Here is a 22,026-nt window from a genome sequence, read left to right as displayed (position 1 = left end):
TGGTGCCTGGACAGAGTCGTGGTCCAGGAGTCTGTAGTATTCCCCCCGCAGCATGGATCATGTTTCTTACACGGTTGTGATACAATTATACCCCTCATACAATGTTGCAGCCCTAATATTAAAAACTTAAACCAGACCATCTCATTTTAACAGAATGCATCATCCATTAGCGTGATATGTAATGCTCCAAGTCATGGACTTAGCCCATGATCAATGACAGGTCTTAGGAACATGGCCATAAGGTGTCACAAAGAAATCAATCCCTTTCAGTTATTTTGAAGGGGAGGCTATCTAAAAACTGTACTTTTTTTTCTCAAGTGTTTTATCTTTTTAATGTTTTTTTTTTCTTGTTTTTTTTATACATAATTGTTATGTTTTTACAGACAATGTTTGTAAGAAAGAAATCATGCATTTTAATCCTAAATCATGCCGCATTTAAGAATAAAAAAGAAAATACTTTTTTCTTCTATTTCAAATCTGTAGTTTGGTGGAATACTTTCGTTAGGTAGAACTTTTTCATATTGTATTTTTCTAACATTGCTTTCTGTTCATGTTAATACAGTATCAGTACAAATCGAGAAAGAGCTGAGAAACTTTGAACAGTTGTAAAAAATATATAAATGTATATTGAATTAAGTACAGTGTGCTGAAAACTTATGGACCAGGCATTGTGTATACTAATAGTAGCAGCAAAATGTTATATTCTTTGTTCCTAAAACTATTTAATAAGATGTTACAGAATGAATACCGTCCCCTGTCTTTATTTGACTGAAAAGGCCTGCAGCTTTTCCTCTTCCCTAGGCTTCTACATTATTAAAATATGCTGATCTCTCTCTCTCTCTCTCTCACTCTCACTCTCACACACACACACACACACACACACACACACACACACACAAACACCATCATTTTGGTAAAGAGAGCTTAAGCATATTCTTGTGTCTGGTAACACACACAGCAATTCACTCTTAATTGATGTCAGATATTAAGCCGTGTAGCACCGCAGGGAGAGCAGATGTTACTGACAGAACAGAGGGAAGAGCACTATATACAAAATGTTCTGGTAATAGTATACATAGGGCCTAACAGGGATGTAACTGACAACTCATAAAAGCTGTTAAATCACAACCACATATATTTATTTGAAGAATGTTTCATAATAATACAGTGCCCCTTTTCTTGACCTACCTGCTTACATTTAATTACTTTAATTTAATTAATTTAATTACTTACATTTGGTAAAAATGGCCCAGAAATTATAGTTCGTCTATGCATGTGTGATTCTATAGTATTGATCATGGACTCTGCGCAGCTGAATAGGGATAGTGGTCTATTATATCTAGTCCTAATGTATGTTGGGGTCGCATTGTTTTCGGGATTCCCCATCCTCCTATTCTATTCACCTATTCAGAGCGCGCAGGCAGCGCAGTGAACAAAGGGGCGGCAGGGCAGTGATCTGATTGGTTACCAGGTCGGTCGGGTGCCGAGAGGTCCGCGCCACCAGATGGGGTTCTCCTCCTCGTGCGCTCGCCACGCACGCAGATCCCCGTGCATAGCGTACACACCGCCGACGATTGTTTCCAATGCGAAGACAGACGGTGGACGGTTAACGGTGAACTATTTGCTCACACTAGTCAAAAACGTGGGAGAAAAACGAAGCCCATTTCCTAAACAACATCACCAAGAAGACTGGGGAAATATCAGCAGAAAGTAAGTACCTCCTGCATGATCATAAGTCAGAATGCTGCTGTGTTGTTGTAGCGATATGAATCTGCCTCCGTCCTTGCTTCACGATCGATAACTCGGAAGGCAAAGCACTTTGTAATTGGCATGGAAATAATAGGCTACAATGTCGCCAGTAAGTGCGTTAGAGTGGCTGATCTGTAATAGCGACACAGACTTCTTACAGTGTTATCTTCCGTTGAGGGTCATGCATTTAGAACAGATAGCACATCGATTATGAAGAAGCATAGCGTGCCATCCGCCCTTCACAACAGAGACACAGTTATTTACAAAATATACCCCACACAAGTAGCCTCAAATGCCACATGTATGGTTATCAAACTGAATTGCTATACTACAGCAGGCCTATGCATTATATGGTAAGATTAGTCTGTTATACAGAAGAGTGTATCTTGGCTGTGTCTAGCATAACACAATGTCTGGACGGATTACATAACGGGAATCAGATACTTAAGATTCTTCTCAGCGCGGGCGCGGACACACACACACACACACACACACACACACACACACACACACACACACGGGTATCATGCGGGCCAGTGGAAAGTGCCCTGGGACTGACCCTCAGTCTGACTCCAGTCGAAATACAAGGGCACATTTTCCACTCCAGAGTTGTGCGGTAATCATAATTAATTGGCCTGTACTTTCATATCATTACAATACACACCATATTAGTCCAAAGGGTAAGCACATAGGGGAGTGAGTCAGAGAAGCAGGACACACACACACACACACACACACACACACACACACACACTCACACATCACAGATGTTTTTGCGGTTGCTATGACAATGTGAACAATAGTGGGGTAGAACATTAGTGAAGTTGTGGCTGGAGGGAGGAGGGGAGGTGGACTTGCATTCATCCCTTCAGCAAAAGAAGCTCACCGAGGATAGAGGCACAGGGCAAGAGGGCAAAACACAAGCCAGTGTGTGAATGAGAAAGACAGAGGGAGGGAGAGGGAGTGAAGTCAGGAAATTGTGGTCATGGTTTTTAAGTGGTGGATGGTTTCCAATCTCGTGAAGAGAAAGAGTAAAAGAGAGAGGAGAGAACGGGACAAAGCAGAATACAAAGGAATGGTCATATTTGTGTAAATATGGATTAGACAACAAGCTATCTATTTATCGATTTAGATCGATTGACTTAGTCTAGAGAGGGTGGGAAAGAGCAAGACATGAAGGAGTGTAAAGCTATCTGGTATTCAAACTGCTATCTTAAACTCCACAGCTTTTGTAATACATGTATTTATACATGTATTTCATGCCAATAAAGCCTCTTGAATTGAGTTAGAGAGATAGAAAAAGTAATAAGCTAGAACGAAAGAGCTAGACACAGGGAAAACATTACTGTGAAATGGTAGACGCTGGATTGGCTGATGTGGTTGATGTAAATGAGGCAGTAGGGAGTTCTGGGGGATGGCTGGGGCTATTTTGGGATCCTTATCCAGAACATAGTAATTTCAGCTGGAATGCAGAACAGTACAGCACAGAGCAGAGGCCTGTTCCGACCGAACTCTGGGTTGGGTCAGTGCTGGGTCAGTTAGGTTCTGTTTAGAGTAGTTTACCACACCAACCAAAGGCATCAAGCATTGTTTGAAGCAGGCCAACTATACACAGACTAGTTATTCAAAATAAGAGTTTTTATACTCCATCCTCATCTGTTAAACAAAACACAATTTTTAAAAAAAATTCTACACAGAGTTCCACCTGCTGCCATCTGGGTGGGAGGGTGCATGAACTCAGGAGTGGAAGAGAGCAGATTGCTTTTATCGCCATAGCCATAACAGCAGTTAATGCACTACTGAAACAGAAGCAAGCATTTTAGTCACAAACATGAACATTTATTATTTATATTTTAATCCATAACATTAAACACATTGTCAGTATTCCATCTCTGATTTGTTTGTGTGCTTAGCATTTTGACCTTTGGTGATAGTCATTTGAAATAGATGTATTCTATTATTTTCCACAAGCCCAGCAATTACTCAGTTTCTAAAACCACAGTGCTAGACTGAAACTGTGCAATTAAAGGCTTATGCTTGCTATTATGTTGTTCAGTGGTGCGTGTGTGGAATTGACAGCGCCTAAATAGGTGCTAAAATATTGATAATGCTCCATGGTGTCCTGGGTTGATTGGTATTTAATATTTAATATGCTCACAATACATGAACACGTTTTCATATCATATGTGTCAGCGATTGATGGGCACAAGGTCAAACGTGAGTGTGTGGGTGTTGTGCTGTGCATGATAACTCATCTCTGTCGTTTGAATAGAGGAAGTGTCAGAGCATGTAAGCCCAGCATCAGTTTCCTGTGTGACTGTGCCTGTAAAGGAGGAAGAGATTAACGGAAGGGGAGCACTTCCTCCAAAGGCCCCCCCACCCCCCCTCCCTTGTCCCCCCTCTCTCCACCGCCGTTCCCCCTCAACCAGAAGCTCTCCCCACTCAGAGAGGCCGGAGCTCACTACAAAGACTTCAGGAAGCTTCAGGGCCTCTGGACATACAACTAGCCAGACCTGCGGATACTTACTGCATGCTAACAGTCTCTCTCTGTCTCTCTCTGTCTCTCTCGCTCTTTCCCCCTCTCTCTTTCTCTTTCCCTCTCTCTCCACGTCTGTTCCCTCTCTGAAAGCGTGCCAGGATCCTACCGCCTTCAGCAAGGTAAGCCACAGAGCAGACCTATAGACACTCACACAGCACAGTATGTACAGTCCATACGGTAGTAGTACATAGTATATGATCCTAATTGCTATCTGGGCACACACACTCTCATACATACACACACACACTCTCATACATACACACACACACGCACACACACGCACACACACACACACACACACAATGAATATTTTATTTGTGTTCAGTATTTGGCTTCACAGTAAAGCATTACATTCAAAGGAACACATACATACATCTATCTTGATCGCTTGTGGACCTGTTACTGGCAGCTAAGTTAGCAAGTTAGCACGCTAATAGTTAGTTTACAATTGTGGACAGGGTAACGTAACAATGTGTTGAAGAGGTGTTGAGAGTGTGTTTAATAACAGTTAATATAAGAGAAGTAAGAGGGTGTGTTTATGAAGCTGAAAATATTTGGTGGAGCATGTGCCTCCAGCATGCCTTGCACCTGTTCTTCTTCTTCCGAAAGTGTCACACACACACACACACACCCTTTCAGCTTCAGCTGGGCAGGAAGGAAAAACCTCTTCAGGGTGGGCAGGGTGCCAGCTTAAACTCAAAAGTCCAACATCTGTATGTGTGTGTGTGTGTGTGTGTGTGTGTGTGTGTGTGTGTGTGTGTGTGTGTGTGTGTGTGTGTGTGTGCGTGTGCGTGTGCAAATGCATGTGTGTGTGAGGGGGAGGGGTGGAGAGTAAGAAACAGAGGGAGGATAGAGAGAGGAAGAGAAAGAGACTGTAGTGCAGCTGTCTTGCTCCATCTCACTGTTCCTGTTTGTGTCTGAGTCGGTCTGTGTGTCAGACAGACAGAGCTAGTGGATGACAGAGAAATAGAAAGAGAGAGAGAAAGTGTTGTTGTTCTTCAAGTTTGAGTCAGTCTGAGGGAGTTGATGATAGAGTAGATAGATCTGTGAGACCTGTGATCGTTGTGTTTCCCCTCCCTGTCTGAGACTTGATCCTCCTCCAATCAAATTCCTCCTCTCCTGCCCACCCTCTTCCTCTCTCTGTGGTAATATGGTCTGTTTCCATGGAGATGCTAGGGGCAATTTCCTGCCTTTTGCTGGTCATGAGGTGTCATGAGACTCTTAAGAGATTGAGATAACTTATCACTCTATCTCACTCATATCTCTCTCTGTTGCTTCCCATATCTACCGGTATTCATTTGTTTCATTGTTTACCATTTCATCCAATTCATTACATCCTGTCCTCTCTCTACCTCGCTCCCCTAAACTTAAATGTCCTGACCACATCTTCTGTGTGTGTGTGTGTGTGTGTGTGTGTGTGTGTGTGTGTGTGTGTGTGTCTCTCAGCCCCTCTCATGCTGGCTGAGGATGGATAACATGCAGGACGGGGTTCAGGTCGGAGAGAACAAGTACATCAGCAAGTAAGATCTACACACACACACACACACGCACACACACACACACACACACACACACACACACACACACACACACACACAGACAGTGGATGAAGTGGATGAAATAATGGCTGTATAGGGGGTCATAATGTCATTGCAATCACACTATTTAATAGCTAGTAACTTGGCTTGCTGAGTAACTCCTATGTAAAACCTGAGATGAGGAAGGGAAAGAAAGACAGAAAATAGAAGTTTTTCATCTATACAAGACTGTTCTCAGTAATTGCAAACTTCTGTCTCCAGGGCAACCGCACTCTCCCATCTTAAGACCTACAACCTCTACTATGAAGGCCAGAACCTACAGCTGAGACACAGAGAGGTATGTGTGTGTGTGTGTGTGTGTGTGTGTGTGTGTGTGTGTGTGTGTGTGCGTGTGTGTGTGTGTGTGTGTGTGTGCGCATGTGTATGCGTGCCTGCAAGTCTGTGTGTGTGTGTGTGAGAGAAAGAGAGAGAGAGAGAGAGTCATTGCTGCACCCTCCTGTGTTCCCCCTCCCTTTATTGCAGCTTTATGCTTACTCTTTTCACTCTACCCTTCCTCCCCTTTCCTCTCTATCTTTTTCCCTCTCTCTCAGACAATTGCAATTTAATTTACTACTGTCTCCATTCAATGATTCACCCTGTCCCAAAGGGGTAATTACAGTGTGTGTGTGTGTGTGTGTGTGTGTGTGTGTGTGTGTGTGTGTGTGTGTGTGTGTATTGATCATCAATCCTCCCACCCCCACAGGAAGAGGGGGAGCTGATAGTAGAAGGTTTGCTGAATATCTCCTGGGGTCTGCGTCGCCCAATCAGGCTTCAGATGCAGGATGACCATGAGCGAATCAGACCTCCCCCCTCCTCTACATCCTGGCACTCCGGCTGTGCCCTGGATGGGCAGGGGTAAGGAACTATCTATTGTTAGCCCATGATTACAATACATATACATTAAATATATCCAAACATACATAATAATATACAAAAGTATGAATGAGGTCTGGAGAAGCAATTACAATTTATCATGATGTAGTGATGTATAAGTAGAGCCTACATAAGGACCGGTTAGAAACAGTTGTTTAATATGCATTTAATGAATTAATGATTTGTCCGAAGAAAATACCATGAAAATGTCCTTCAAAGCATCATATGAATTCCCGTACAGGCACAGGCTGGACTTCCTGTATTCACATGACTCAGGGGCCAAGCATATTGATTTGGGTGCCTGACTAAGTGATGAATCCTATTCAGTTAGTTAGAAATGAGCTCCATGGTAGCACATTATCTTTGTCAATGGGCATGCAGATGGATTGAATGAGTCTGGTTCAGAGCAGATGTTTTGTCCTGTGGCTATAACCAGTATCTCTGTGTCATGGCTTATTGTCTGTCTGGGTTACATTGACCTAGATAGAGATTCATTGTTTAACACATTGTCTCCAATCAGTATAATATCATGGACGTCATAGTATCAGTGTTCCTCTGTCTGTCTCATAATAATGCACTTAATGTTTGAAATAAATAGAAGATAAAGCTCCTGTGAAAATTCATTCCTCGTCTCAGAGACATGGAATAGCTTATTGAATGTTCCTCTTGACCGTGTGTTACCATTTCTATACTAGAAAAAAACACAATAGTTACTTGGCAAGTTACTGTGTAGTTATTTTGCTCTTTGTTAGTTTGTCAGTTTGCAGCTTGTTGTAGTTTTTCACCTTCTTTTCTGGATTTTACTCCACCTCTCTCCTTTTCTCTTTCTGTCCCTTTACACCAATAGCAATGATGGTACCCCACAGACCCCGCCCAATGTAGAAGTTACACCACCTGAGAGCCAATCAGAGCATAATGTAGTTGAGAATGAGGAAGAAGGTGAGTGTTAAGATGGATACGCCTTCAATAGTTTGAGCAGGGTAAATCAGAGGCTTAAATTAGGAGGACATTTTTTGTTTTGCTTCGGTCTTAGATTTTTTTTGTATGCCATTTGCATATCTCAACATGAAATTACAACATTTTTGGCTTCAGGTCCAAGAAAAAAGTGTGCAGGGCACAAATCTAAGATGACTGCCGTTTTCCCAGAATTGGGCCCTAGGCTGAAAATATTGTAATTTCATGTTGAGATCAAATGGAATACAAAAAAACTGAGACCTAATAAACATTTCATATTGAATATGCAATTGTATATTTAAGGCTCTGGGGTAAATGCTTGGAGTCTTGGAACCAATCTGTCACTCATTCCTCCCCTCTTTTCTTTCTGTGCTCTGATTGGACAGAGGACTATGAGAGCTCTGCCCAGCTCCTGCGGACAAAGAGCGACGCAGGGGTTCTGAGGCGGGCCCAGCGCCGGAGTCCTAGCGACCAGAGGAGGATACGACGACACCGCTTCTCCATCAACGGACACTTTTACAACCACAAGGTACAAACACACGACACACCCACACACACACACACACACACATACACAATAATACAACTACAAGATACTCCAATTAAATTGAATCTCTTCCTCTCTCTCTCTCTCTCTCAGACGGCGGTGTTCACTCCTTCATATGGTTCGGTGACTAATGTAAGGATCAACAGCTGTATGACCACTCCACAAGTGCTGCGAGTTCTCCTCAACAAGTTCAAGATAGAAAACAGCCCAGATGACTTTGCCCTCTATCTCGTACACACCAGTGGGGGTGAGAGCGTGTGTTTCAGGAGCAGAAGCTTTTAATTTGTCAACAGCATAAAAATGATCAGCAGAATCCGAAAGTGTGTGTGTGTGTGTGTGTGTGTGTGTGTGTGTGTGTGTGTGTGTGTGTGTGTGTGTGTGTGTGTGTGTGTGTGTGTGTGTGTGTGTGTGTGGTCAAATTGTGTGTGATGTGAGCCATGTCACATAGATATGACCAGCCTGTGTGTGTCTTGCGTTTGTGTTAACCGTGTGTGTGTGTGTGTGTGGTGTGTTTCAGAGCGTGTGAAGCTGAAGCGCAGTGACTACCCTCTGGTCCTGAGGGTGCTGCAAGGTCCATGTGAGCAGGTCAGCAGGATCTTCCTCATGGAACAGGACCTGGCAGAGGAAGTCACCTATGACGTAAGACCCAACGTGCAACCAGCAAACCAGTCCCCGCTACACAAACTTCAGAAATTAACGTCATATGTCATATTTTTACTTTAATGAGACATGAACCAATATGTAGTCTTACTATAAAAATGTCATTGTGTTTCTCTCATATTTCCACCAGGTGGCGCAGTATATTAAGTTTGAAATGCCTGTGCTGAAGAGTTTCATCACCAAGCTGAAGGAGGAGGAGGACCGGGAGGTGCAGAAACTTAGGAGAAGGTGCCATGGCAACATCCCCATTAATATCAGTGTCTGGGTGATATAGTCTAATAATAATAATAATAACTTAGATTTACATAGCGCCTTTCTCAAACCCAAGGACGCTTAACAGATTTCATAGACAGACAGAACAGAAAACAAAGCAAAGAAACAAAGACAACGAGAGTGACAAAACTAGACTAGGGGCCAAAGGCCTTAGAGAACAGGTGGGTTTTGAGGGCTGATTTAAAAGTGTCCAGGGTAGGGGCATTGCGGATCGCTGTGGGGAGAGAGTTCAAGAGGGTGACAGCTGCCACACTGAAAGCTCTGCCCCCGAAGGTCCGTAGGTTGGTGCGGGGGGTGGAGAGTAGGCCCATGCCTAGGGACCGCAGCTTCCTGGAAGGGGTGTGTTGACAGAGAAGGTCAGTGAGGTACTGGGGGGTGCAGGCGTGCAGGGATTTGTAGGTGAGGAGGAGGATTTTGTAGGTGATGCGGGACCGGAAGCCAGTGGAGGTGAATGAGGGTGGGGGTGATGTGCTGCCAGGGCTTGGTGTGGGTGAGAACCCTGGCAGCAGAGTTCTGCACATACTGGAGCCTGTCCAGGGCTTTGCTGGGAACCCTGAACAGGACTCCATTGCAATAGTCCAGACGGGAGGTGACAAAGGCGTGGATAAGGGATGAGTCTACTGAATGTATTTCTGTTAATACATCAATGAAGTTGTCTTTTACTGTCCTTCCTCCTCTCTCTGTAGGTACACATATCTGCGGTGTGTTATTGAGAAGCAGTTGCGTTGTGTTCCAGAGGGGACCACCTGTATGTGACCTGCTAATGGAAGCAATCCACCAGAACTAACCCAAACCCCCCACCCCCTCCAAACCCTCCTCAAGAGCCCACCCACCCTGGCCCAAGCACAGAACAGGACTGACCAAGAAGGGGCTTCCATTCCACCCTCCTAAAGTTCTCACCTGAGACCCCATAGGTACATAGTAAACATTGTCGGAGCTACGTGTGTGTGTGTGTGTGTGTGTGTGTGTGTGTTTGTGTGTGTGTGTGTGTCTGTGTGTGTGTGTCTGTCTGTGTGTGTTTGTGCGTGTGTGCGTGTGTGCCTGCGTGTGTGAGTTTATGTTGTCTTTCTGAGTTGAGGCTGCAGTCCCTGGGAAATATCTTGAATCCTCTGCATCCCCTTTCCAATCCTTATTAACTATTCCAATGTAATGATATGTGACCATCTCAGCAATAATATTGGTTTATGTTGTACAGTACATGTAAAGGTGAAGATGATTCTTCTGGCACTTTCCATATGGAGCATTAAGGCTGCTCTGCCTTAAGACACCTAAGCACATTTCTCTCTCTCTCTCTCTCTCTCTCTCTCTCTCTCTCTCTCTCTCTCTCTCTGTCGCTCATGTTTCCACTTCTGAGTACCTGTCACTGTCATGTAGCAATACAGTATGTTTGCCTGTCATACCAATTTGGTCCAGGGCTCACTTTATGACCAACTCTGTTATGAACCTATGGCTGTGTTGTAATGCTACTGTATGGTTATTGCCTCACTAGATGGCCATGCTAGAGCAGACACTACCATCCCAACTTATTAACAAGTACATGAGCTCTTCACCCTCACTACTGTCCCAACTGAAGAACAACAGCATGAGCCTATTTACCTTAGTGTACTGTTGGAGAGTACAGTAGTATGGTTAGGGTTGGAGTTTTAGATTCGAAACGTTTCATACTACCGTCCTTTCTGTTATGGCCAAATAGTAACAACCATATCCTCTATATACACTAACATGTTCTAGTGGAATGTTAAGAATGTTAATGTCAAGATTTTAGTTACCTGTAAAACCATTACAGACTGAAGCACAAAACACACACAGGAGACAGAGAAGCTCCTTGAGAATGTGAATTATGTAGATGATGTATCAACTAGAATAGCACAAATGAGGGAATGCTGTGTATGTGTGTGACTGCGTGTGCAAGCATCTCTGAAGCAGAGCTCCGTTGCCATGTAGATATTGATATACAGTGTGTTTGTGTGTGTGTGTGTGTGTGTGTGTGTGTGTGTGTGTGTGTGCGTGCATGCATGCTTGCGTGTGTGAGAGAGCACACGTTTGTACTTTTAATGTCGATGGTTCTTTCAAGACTGAGGTATTTCCTGATATTTTAGCTTTTTGTAATGTTGCATTCTGACTGCCTGAGAGAGTTTTTCTCTCTCAAATGTCAAAGACACATGCCACTATTTGGAAATGTAGCTTTTTTACTATGATGATTATAATTTAATAAAGCCTTATCTTAAAAAATGATTTTGCCCATTCTTGGTTTTGTCTAAGTAAAGGGAATTACTGAAAAGAAAAGAATTACCTGCATTTATGTATAAATCTGTCTTAAAATATGATCTGATCTTCATCTTAGTTACAATAATGAACAAACACAATCTGTTTTAAATAATAACACACAAATTATTGTATTGTTCTTGTCCATATTGAATACATCATTCAAACATTCACAGTGTAGCAAAAAAGAGATCTTTAGAAGACCTACGATCAAGCATTGTTGATTTGCATAAAGCTGGAAAGGTATCAAAGTAATCTCAAAGAGGTTAAATATTCATCAGTCCACAGTTAGACAAATTGTCTATAAATGGAGATGATTTAGTACTGTGGCTACTCTCCCTAGAAGCAGAATGCTTGAGGTAAAAAAAAGAACTCTATAACAGCTATTCATAGTTTTCAGTCACGTGACTGGCGCAGTACCCTGGAGGGCAAAACATGGTTCCATCATGGCGACCAATAGTGGAAACTCTGTAGAACTGCACCACCGACCTGTCATTTTCCCACCTGTTTCAAGCTACGATTATTTAGATCACCTCTCAAAAGAAGAAAAACAAAGATATGTGAACAAACTACACATTTTGGGCACTTGTGATCCATATACAGCACCCGCCGCAGTATTTCAATCACTAAAAATAGCGAAGTCACTGCCAGAGCTCCAGTTGGGTGATTACATATATCTTGTGGAGAATCCTTCCCCTTACACTTTTTTGTTGTTGTTATTTTTCTGATTGGGGCAGTCCCACTCATATTTTTCATTTTATTGGACAGATAGAGAAGACAGACAGGAAAGTAGGAGAAGAAGGGAGAGAGGGCATGTCAGCAGGGCATGGGCCGGATTCGAACCCATGCCGACATGGGCATATGTGTGCACTGTAGACCGCAGTGCTAGACCACTGGACCACCCCAGGCCACCCCCTTACACTTTAAGGTGTAGAGTTTAATAGTTAAGCTAACGTTAGCTAGCTAGCTAAAGGACAGACACAACCAACTCCAAGCTGGTAGCGTCAGTCCACAAAAACAAACCATGTCAGAACGATTATGCAAAGATAATGACTAAAAATAGAATAATTAAAATAATCAGTGTTTACTTAAGCTTACCTTTGATGAAATGTTCGCTGCAGAGACGTGTGTACTTTGATGAGTGCCATTCTTTGCCCTCCCCAGGGGCTGAGGCACATCTAACAGCACAAATCCACAATATTCTCCTCTCTGGGTTTTCTTTTTCGGACGGAATTCTGTAGAAGCACAACCCATGGTAAGAACCGGGTAAAAACCTGATAAAATAGCTGGCGGGCAGCGGAAGAAAGATTTGTTTTGCCCGCCAGGTGGGCCTTCCTATAAGAATTTGACATCACATGAAAACTATAAATAGCCTTGAAGGAATCATTGGAACTGACATCTCCTGCTCATTCTACACACCTGAGGATTATTGGCTTGAAGCCAATGGCTTCATCACCCCATCATTAGCTCTGCTATAAAGGGTTAGGGTTAACCCTAACCCTGCTGCTGACTCCTGTCTGCCCCACCTGCCCTGTTTACCTGTCTGCCTGCCCCTCTTGCCCTGCATGCCAGCCCTACCTGTACGAAAGGCGCTATATACAGTAAATAAAGCTTTACTTACTTACTTCCTTACTTCCTTACCTGCCCTGGCTACCTGCTTGTCCTGTCTGCTTGTCCTCCCTGCTTGCCCTGCCTGCATGTCCACCCTGCCTGCCCAATCAACCTCTGCCTGTCTGTCCTGCCAACCCCTGCCTTCTTGCCCTTGGAGCTCTGCTCCTATCCCTCGCTCAATAAACACACCCAGCTTTGGGTTTCACCTCCACCTGCCTCTCTGCATTTGGGTTCTCTAGTCTGACCGTCACTGTCTTGCATGCACAGCCTGTTTCAAATCACTTCTTTTCCTTTCCATTCCTTGGTGGATTTACTGGAATATTTTGGTTCATTGTCATGTTGCATGGTCCACATCCGCTTCAGCTTACATTTCTGGACAGATGATCTCATATTTCCCTCAAGCACCCTCTGATGCAATAAAGAATTCATTGTGGATTCTATGATGGTGAGCAGGCCAGGCCATCAACTGGGAGAATGTTTTTCCCACTCCTTCATGCAGAATTCATTCATCAGTGTGATGTTTGAGATGTCTTGCATGCACAGCCCGTTTCAAATCACCCCACAGCATCTCAATAGTATTAAGATACAGGCTTTGATTTGGCCATTCCAGAACTCCATTTTGTTCTTTTCCTTGCCATTCCTTGGTGGATTTACTGGAATGTTTTGGTCCACATCCGCTTCAGCTTACATTTTTGGACAGATGATCTCTTATTTCCCTCAAGAACCCTCTGATACAATAAAGAATTCATTGTGGATTCTATGATGGTGAGGCCCTGCTGCAACAAAGCAGCCCCAAACCATTACATTTCCACCCCCATGCTTCAAAACTGTTATGAGGTTCTTGTGTTCAAACGCTGTCTTTAGTTTACGCAAAACATGTTCACACAACTCACATCTGTTACTCTGCACAAATAATTCACAATCATCGATCCAAAGGACATAGTCCTGGCATAGTCCTGGCCCAGTCCTGGGGCCTCATTTATAAAAAAGTACTTGAACGTCATCTTTGACTTTCACGTAAGCACATCTTTCTAAACGGACGTAAGCATTATTTATAAAACGGGCTGAGATGGTTTAAAATTGCGTACGTGCTTCCTTCTATAAATACCAACGCAGGTAAAATGAACACAGGTGAATGAGGTTTGTGTTAACGCCCTGTGATAGAGGCTCAATTATAGCAGCTGAATTAAGCCAAGTGCTATAATATAGGGTAGTCTGGAAGCGGGAGAGGGCAGCGGGTGGCTTCTCTGTAAGTTGCATTTGTAACGTTTGATCATGACAACTAACCAGGCAAATGCTTATACTCAGTACTGGAACGCACTAGGCATGTTGAAGGGGAGATGGACAGCTCCGGAGGGATATAAAGAAAGACTGAAATACAATCATAAACATCAGTTCCTTTTAAATGTTGAATTAAACTCATTTTCTCGGCTGATAACAACATTGTTAATTTTATTACGAGCCACTTGCATGAATTACACTAGGCAGTGCGGCTCACATGCCTGTAATAACTCTGCATAACCAGTAGGTAATGTGCGTACGCAAGGTCAATACTCGACGTAGAGCTACGATCGTTTCCACGGTCAAATTGACTCACGTTGAAATTGTATAAATCACTACGTTGACATGGTTTTCTACGTACGACACGGGTAAGATAACAATTTGATCTGAGTACTTTCTATAAATGAGGCCGCTGGCCATGTTGGCAGTTTTAAATGTTCTGTCTGATTTCTAATTGTTTGGACTATTAAATCCCTTCCCAGACTCATATGCATCATGTCCATTATGTTGAAATATGTTGAAAAAGACAACGGTTTTCATGGGGTGTCCTATCTTTTTTACATGACTGTATCTGTCAGATAATGCAATGAATGAACATTGTTGCAATTCCAAATGCTTTGGTACAGAGGCGCCCCGTCCATAGAGGCAACCAAGGCAATTGCTTGGGGCCACCAAACAAAAAGGGCCTCCAATTTTTTATTAAAAAATAAAATTAAAATAAAATAAAAAATCAGATGGGAGTGTTACATTAGTTTTCTTAAGATAGGATAATACATAAATCTGTTCAATGGGCATTTGCCAAAGTAGCCTACTGTTAATCAGTATTTATCCTGTATAGAATAGAATAGAATAGACTTTATTGTCGTTGTACAGTTGCCTATACAATGAAATTGTAGTGGCTCTTCCGAAGGTGCAAAAAAACAGAAAACATATTCACAAACATATACACATATAAGATAAACATTTATGAACATGTCTTATGTCTACTGTATGGTGTATATGAAGATGTTATGACGTTTTATCATGAAAATAATGAACAGCAAGCTAGATCCAAAACTAGGGCCGGTGGAGGAGGGCAATTGTCACATTGGACAGACTACCAAAACAGAAAAATAAAGTATCTTAACGACAGCAAAAGTGATGGATGTCAGAAATACATTACCTGGAGATTCAATAAGGTACTTTTATATGACAGGATATGGGTTAGGGTTATATGACACCTGTAGCGAGATAGATAGATAGAGCCAAAAGTAAAAAGTCGCTGAGAGACGCAACCAGGGTCTGGCTGGTAATTGTATGACGCGCCAAACAATCCGCTGAGATGAAAAGTACGTTATATAAATATCATTTACATGCTCCATGTTGCATGTAATTTGTATGCTACTTGTGGTCCAGTATGTCGCAATGTGTACTAGGTGTGCTACTGTACCTGTGGTCATGTACTGTTTTTACTGTTTCTACTGTTTTTACTGTTTTTATGTAATGTGCTTTGCATGTTTTTATGTGCTTTTATTATGTCAAATGTAATTGTTGTATTGTGGCTGTCTTGGCCAGGGCTCCTTTGTAAAAGAGACGCTAGTCTTTCAGACAGTTTTTTTACTTACACACACACGAGCGCGCGCATATGCGCGAACTTCGTAAAACCGTATTATATTTTAGTGTCAGGGAAATAAATACATTTTTAAATGTCCACATCGTCACCCGCCTAAGACCCTTACCAGGGGCCTCCATAATGTTGTTTGCTTAGGGCCCCCAAAAGTCTAGGGGCTCCACTGCTTTATCATGTGTTTATTTCTTTTGTTTGCATTGGAACAACACAAAAAAGCAGAGAAAAAAAGCCAAATCTGATATAATTCCATGCAGAACCCCAAAAATCTATGGGACAAAATTATTGGCTCAACTTAATATTTGGTAGCACACCCTTTGGAGAAAATAACTGAAATCAATCGCTTCCTGTAACTATGAATGAGTTTCTTACACCTCTCTGCTGGAATTCTGGACTACTCTTCTTTTGCCAACTGCTCCAGGTCGCTCATATTTGAAGGGTGCCTTCTCTCAACTGCTGTTTTGAGACGCTCCACAGGTGTTCTATGGGATTTAGACTCATTGCTGGCCACTTCAGAACTCTCCAGCGCTTTGTCTTAAACCATTTCTGTTTGCTTTTTAAAGTATGCTTTGGGTCATTGCCCTTCTAGAAGACCCATGACCTCTGACGGAGACCCAGCTTTCTGACACTGGCCTCTACATTGCGCCCCAAAATTCTTTGGTAGTCTTCAGATTTCATGATGCCATGCACACAGTCAAGGCAACCGGTGGCAGAGACAGCAAATCAACCCCAAAACATCTGTGAACCTACCCCATGTTTGACCGTAGGGACCATGTATTTTTCTTTGAAGGCCTCATTTCATGTTATGTAAACAATACATTGATGTGCTTTACCAAAAAGCTCTATGGTCTCATCTGTCCACAAGACAGAATGATTTTGGCTTCCCCAGGTAAGTTTTGGCAAAACTCCATTCTGGCTTTTTTATGTCTCTGTGTCAGCAGTCGAATCCTCCTGGGTCTCCTACCATAGAATTCCATTTCATTCCATACAGGGTGTGTATTTAGTAGGGTGTGTGTCTGTAGGGTGTGTGCTTTTTTAAAATATTGCCTTTAAATTACTAAATCATTAAATGATGATTATATAATGATTAAAGCACTTTGAGCTGCAACGTTTGCAGGAAAAGTGCTAGACAAATAAAAGTTATTCTTATTCTTATTATTATGATTGCGACAGATAGTGCAAGCTGATACTATTGTACCCTGTGTCTGCAGTTCAGCTTGAATTTGTTTGGAAGTCGATCAAGAATTTTTTATCCACCATTCAAACAATCCTTCATTGCAATCTTTCATACATTTTTTCTCTTCCGCCCATGTCCAGGGAGGTTAGTTACAGTGCTATGGGCTGTAAACTTCTTGATGACGTTGCGCACAGTGGGCACAAGAACATTACGATCTCTGTAGATGGACTTGTAGCCTTGAGAATCCTCAGACAATTCTTTGCTCTTCTTTCTTTTCTCAATTTTCAGTGTGGTACACACAAACACACAACACAAAGGTTGAGACAACTTTTCTTAATTTTAACTGGTTGTATGTTTGCTTGTTTATTAGGTTCCCCATTAGCTAGTCTTCCTGGGGTCCGACACAAAAATCATTTGAACAATTGTCAACATTATATACTGTACATACAGATAATTGTAAACATTGTATATACATACATCATAATAACAAAATAAAGGAATACATTCTTTTAATAAATAAATAAAAACACCAAAGAAAATAAATGAAATACAACAGATCAGCATACAAGATAAATCATCTACTGTTCATTCAGAGTTAATTGTATTAAGTGCTCTTTTATTGTTTTCTTGAAAGTGCCTCTAGAATAAGTTTTACTAAAATGCTTGGGTAAAGAGTTCCATCCTATAATGGCTCTGTAAATTACAGTAGATTTGAGAAGATTTGTCCTAGGTCTAGGTGGTAAGAGATATCCTGAAATGGCCTGTCTGGTCAGATAGTTTACATTTTTGATGTACACTACTTGGTCATAAAAGTACTGACAATCTATTTTCTACAGGAAGCCATGATTTCTATGCATTTCCAAAACATTTGTGTGCATTGTACAGTGGAGAGCTAATCTAACAGCTTTGTTTTGGGCGATTTTTAGTTTTCTTAGATGCAGATGACCAAATGACTCAAGGTGTGACAAAACTAAAGCTTGAATCACTTGGTTCAGAGTGTTTGATGTTACATACTTGTTACCTTGTTACGGCCATTTTAGTTGCAGTATTATCAATATGTTCAGTCCATGTAAGTTTAGCATCCAGCACAATGCCAAGTAGCTTGGTCTTTTTAACTTGTTCTACTGGCTTTCCACCAAGTGATAAGCTTAGTTGAGGATTACTGACCAGCATATGTGGGTCATTCTACAGAAACGGTGGCATTCCTGTCTCTCACCTTTGCAGCAATCAAAATACTTTAGATAGACATAATGATCACATGTAATATATATTTTAGATAAATATACATTGTTCTTATCATAATAACATATATTTGAGTCATGTAATGAGCTATTCTTGTTTTTTTATCATTTATTTAAAATACCAAGTGCAAGCAATTTGCTTGTCACGCTGACCATGTATTGAAATGTAGTACCATATTTTGAGTAAAAAAATAATAATAATCTCCTACTTTAAATGTCATCAAGTAAACACAAATGTCACATTTATGGAATGGAAAACCTAAAAAGCTGAAATACCAACTAAATATTATAAATAATATAACGGTATGAGTGGTCACACCATTTCATGTCATTGGTGTTACTGCTTCACAAAACTTTTATTTTTGAAAGAATGGTTCAAGAGGTCATTGGAGGACATGTTATCAACATACAGTACACATGGTCAGTCTGCTGTCTCTCTTCATTTGTTATAAACACGATTTATGTGTTAAATTCTACACAAGGCTTTTAAATATGTCACTGGTGTTATTCATTTCATACGAAGGGGAATAAAAAAAAAAAAAAGATGTAGATTAAATTTGATATTTGAATGATTTTGATATGATTGAAGACATGTGGCTTGAGGTACTGCTTGAGTTTTTTTTTGTAAAAACCCATTTGTTCTGTAAATTGTCATTGGTGTTACTGTCATTGGTGTTACTACTACTCCTGGTAAGACCAGTTTGATTGAATGTATAAAAAAAAAAAAAAAAAAAACTAAGTTTTGATTACCGGTAAGTAAAATGAAATACATTTTAAGACATTTGCAATTCCAAATGCCACCGTTTCTGTAGAATGACCCATGTATAAACCCAAACACCATACATTTTGTTTTAGAGATATTCAGCACTAGTTTGTTATTACTAACCCACTCAGCCACTGTTCTGAGCTCAGTGCTCAGTACATCAGTTAGCTCTTGATATGTTAATGCTGCACTGTACATAGTGGAATCATCAGCATACATAACCACTCTTGCTTTATCTAATACTGATGGGAGATCATTTGTAAATATAGAATATAGGAGAGGTCCTAAGCAACTGCCCTGAGGAACCCCACAACTCTTTGCTATTCGAATAGCTACCATTGAAGAACACTCTCTGTCTTCTCCTGGACAGGTAACTCTCCATCCAGGACAAAGCAGCGGATTTAAAGCCATAACATTTAAGTTTACCAAGCAACAGACAATGATCAATAACATCAAACGCAGCACTGAAATCCAACGTCACAGCCCCCACTAGCATCCTGTCATCCATGCTCTTCAGCCACTCATCAGTCATTTGCGCTAATGCTGTGCTAGTGGAATGACCTTCTCTATATGCATGCTGGTAGCTCGTAATCAAACCGTTCCTTGAAAAATAATCTTGGATTTGAACATAAACAATTTTCTCTAATAATTTACTCAGCACTGGGAGAAGACTGATAGAACGACTCTTTGGACCAGTGAGCGCGGATCTATTATCCTTAGGCAGTGGGATAACCTTTGCCTCTTTCCAAATCTTGGAAACATACACCATACTCTAAACATGTATTAAATATGTGACATAGTGGAGTGGATAGGCACTTGGCTGTAATTCAGAGCAATTTGCCATCTAGATTGTCTCTACCTGGAGATTTGTCTTCAGAGAAAGTTTTTCAACATATTCTTTTTCTACATGTTGGAACTCAAACATGCACTGCCTTTCCTTCATGATACAGTCTTTTATTATGTTTTTTGACACTGAGTCATCTGTTGCACTCATGGTGCTTCTCAGATTGTTGACCTTGCTATTAAAGTAATTATTAAAATAATTAGCAATGTCCTGTGGTTTAGTAATGAATATACCTTCTATTTCAATGAAAGAGGCAGGCTCATTCGAATTCCTACCCATGATATTATTCTACATGCTCCACAGTATGTGGTTTCTATATTGCCAGCACCTGTAACTTGCCATTTGTGAGTTTAAATACAAATGAACAGAGCTTTACATAATTGGAATACAATTATTATTTCTTACCATTTTGAATAATTTTGTCTGGTCCATTTTGGGATTTCTGCATGGAATGATATCAGATTTGGCTTTTTCTTTTCTTTTTTTCTGGGAGAAGTGGTGCATTATCTGACATAATTCAAAGATGTATGCTATAACAGAGGTATTCCTGTCTCTTATTATGGTGGTTAAGTTTACAGTGTTTGTAGGCATGTATACAATCTGCAAGTGCACATTTGTGTCAGTGCCGTGTTGGGGATGGGTGGGGGGCAATGGCTTACAGTGTGTGTGTGTGTGTGTGTGTGTGTGTGTGTGTGTGTGTGTGTGTGTGTGTGTGTTTGTGTGTGTGTGTGTGTGTGTGTGTGTGTGTGTGTGTGTGTGTGTGTATGTGCAGGGATGAGCAGCATTAATTATGTAGCTGTCCAATGAGGAGGTCAGAGAGATCCTCTCTACCTAAGCGTCTGGAGGTTTAAGGAACCATTCCTGATACACACCCTCCCAGACAGTCTCAAGAGTCACCACCACTCACACACACATACACATACACTGACAGTCTCAGAGCCTATGAGGTAACAAGAGGAGAAACAAACTTCATCTGATTCACCCACAACTTTCTTCAGCTCCTACTCAATTTCTACAGGTAAGACAATTAACTGTGTGCATTAAGTGTTACTCTTTTTTGTAGTTGCTGTATGATTTCTTTCAGCGTTAACATCTTAGAAATACCTACATGTTGTTTTATCCTCAACTAATATATTTTTTCATCATCTAATATAAAGTGTGTCATGTTTAATGTTTTTCCATGATTTCACCCAGCTGTATTGTTACTTGCATAGTTGATTATGTTGTAGTCAGTCTGAAGAATATTTGCATTGATATTTATATCATGCCTAATGTTACTTTACAAAGTGGAAGCTAACGCCTTTAGAACAATAAAATGGACTTATGATCCAAGACAAACCATTGTTCTCTGTCCAAACCATTGACATTTGGTCCAAATGCACCCATGGAGTTAAGAATGGAAGGTTCTGGAACACTGCTTTCTGAATGAGTCTGAACAACACTTGATGTAATCTGGGAAAGCAACTGTGCTGTGGGATTATTCTAAAGCCAAAAAAACAGAGGATAATTATAGCTGGCCTTCGAGAGGAGACAGATTATGCTGGTAATACTGTGGGATGATGATGATGATGATGATGGAGATGATGTCATGCTGCTTGTTGGTCATCAGGTTAATCTACACTCACTGAACACTTTATTAGGAACACCTGTACACCGTCTCATTCATTCAGGTGGTGTAATGGTGTGGGGGATGTTTTCTTGGCAAACTTTGGACCCATTAATACCAATCAATCATCACTTGAATGCCACAGCCTATTTGAGTATTGGTGCTGACCATGTGCATCCCTTCATAGCCACAATGTACCCATCTTCTAATGGCTACTTTCAGCATGATAATGCACCATGTCACAAAGCAAAAATGGTCTCAACCTGGTTTTGTGAACATGACAATGAGTTCAGCGTTCTTCAGTGGCCTTCTCAGTTACCGGATCTGAATCCAATAGAACACCTTTGGGATGTGGTAGAACAGGAGATTCACAGTTTGAAAGTGCACATGAAAAATCTGCAGGAATTGTGTGACGCAATCATGTCATCATGGACCAGAATCTCAAAGGAATGTTCCAATG

General features: G+C 41.4%; 1 protein-coding gene across 1 annotated transcript; it reads left to right on the top strand.

Moving 5' to 3' along the window:
- Nucleotides 1–5,738: 5,738 nt before the first annotated feature.
- Nucleotides 5,739–9,928, top strand: LOC308157033 (ras association domain-containing protein 2-like; the record flags this gene model as incomplete). The annotated part of the gene is made up of 9 exons (XM_080530509.1): nucleotides 5,739–5,808; nucleotides 6,088–6,163; nucleotides 6,569–6,720; nucleotides 7,586–7,677; nucleotides 8,079–8,221; nucleotides 8,333–8,486; nucleotides 8,757–8,878; nucleotides 9,030–9,127; nucleotides 9,859–9,928. Exons 1-9 carry the CDS (start codon nucleotides 5,756–5,758, stop codon nucleotides 9,926–9,928), a joined length of 960 nt encoding a protein of 319 aa, XP_080386635.1. The 5' UTR covers nucleotides 5,739–5,755.
- Nucleotides 9,929–22,026: the final 12,098 nt, after the last annotated feature.

This window comes from Nansenia antarctica, assembly GCF_963989245.1.
Source record: "Nansenia antarctica genome assembly, chromosome: 5".
Taxonomy (NCBI): Eukaryota; Metazoa; Chordata; class Actinopteri; order Argentiniformes; family Microstomatidae; genus Nansenia; species Nansenia antarctica.
Note: the sequence above shows the minus strand (reverse complement) of the source record. Positions and strands in the feature narration are given on the sequence as shown.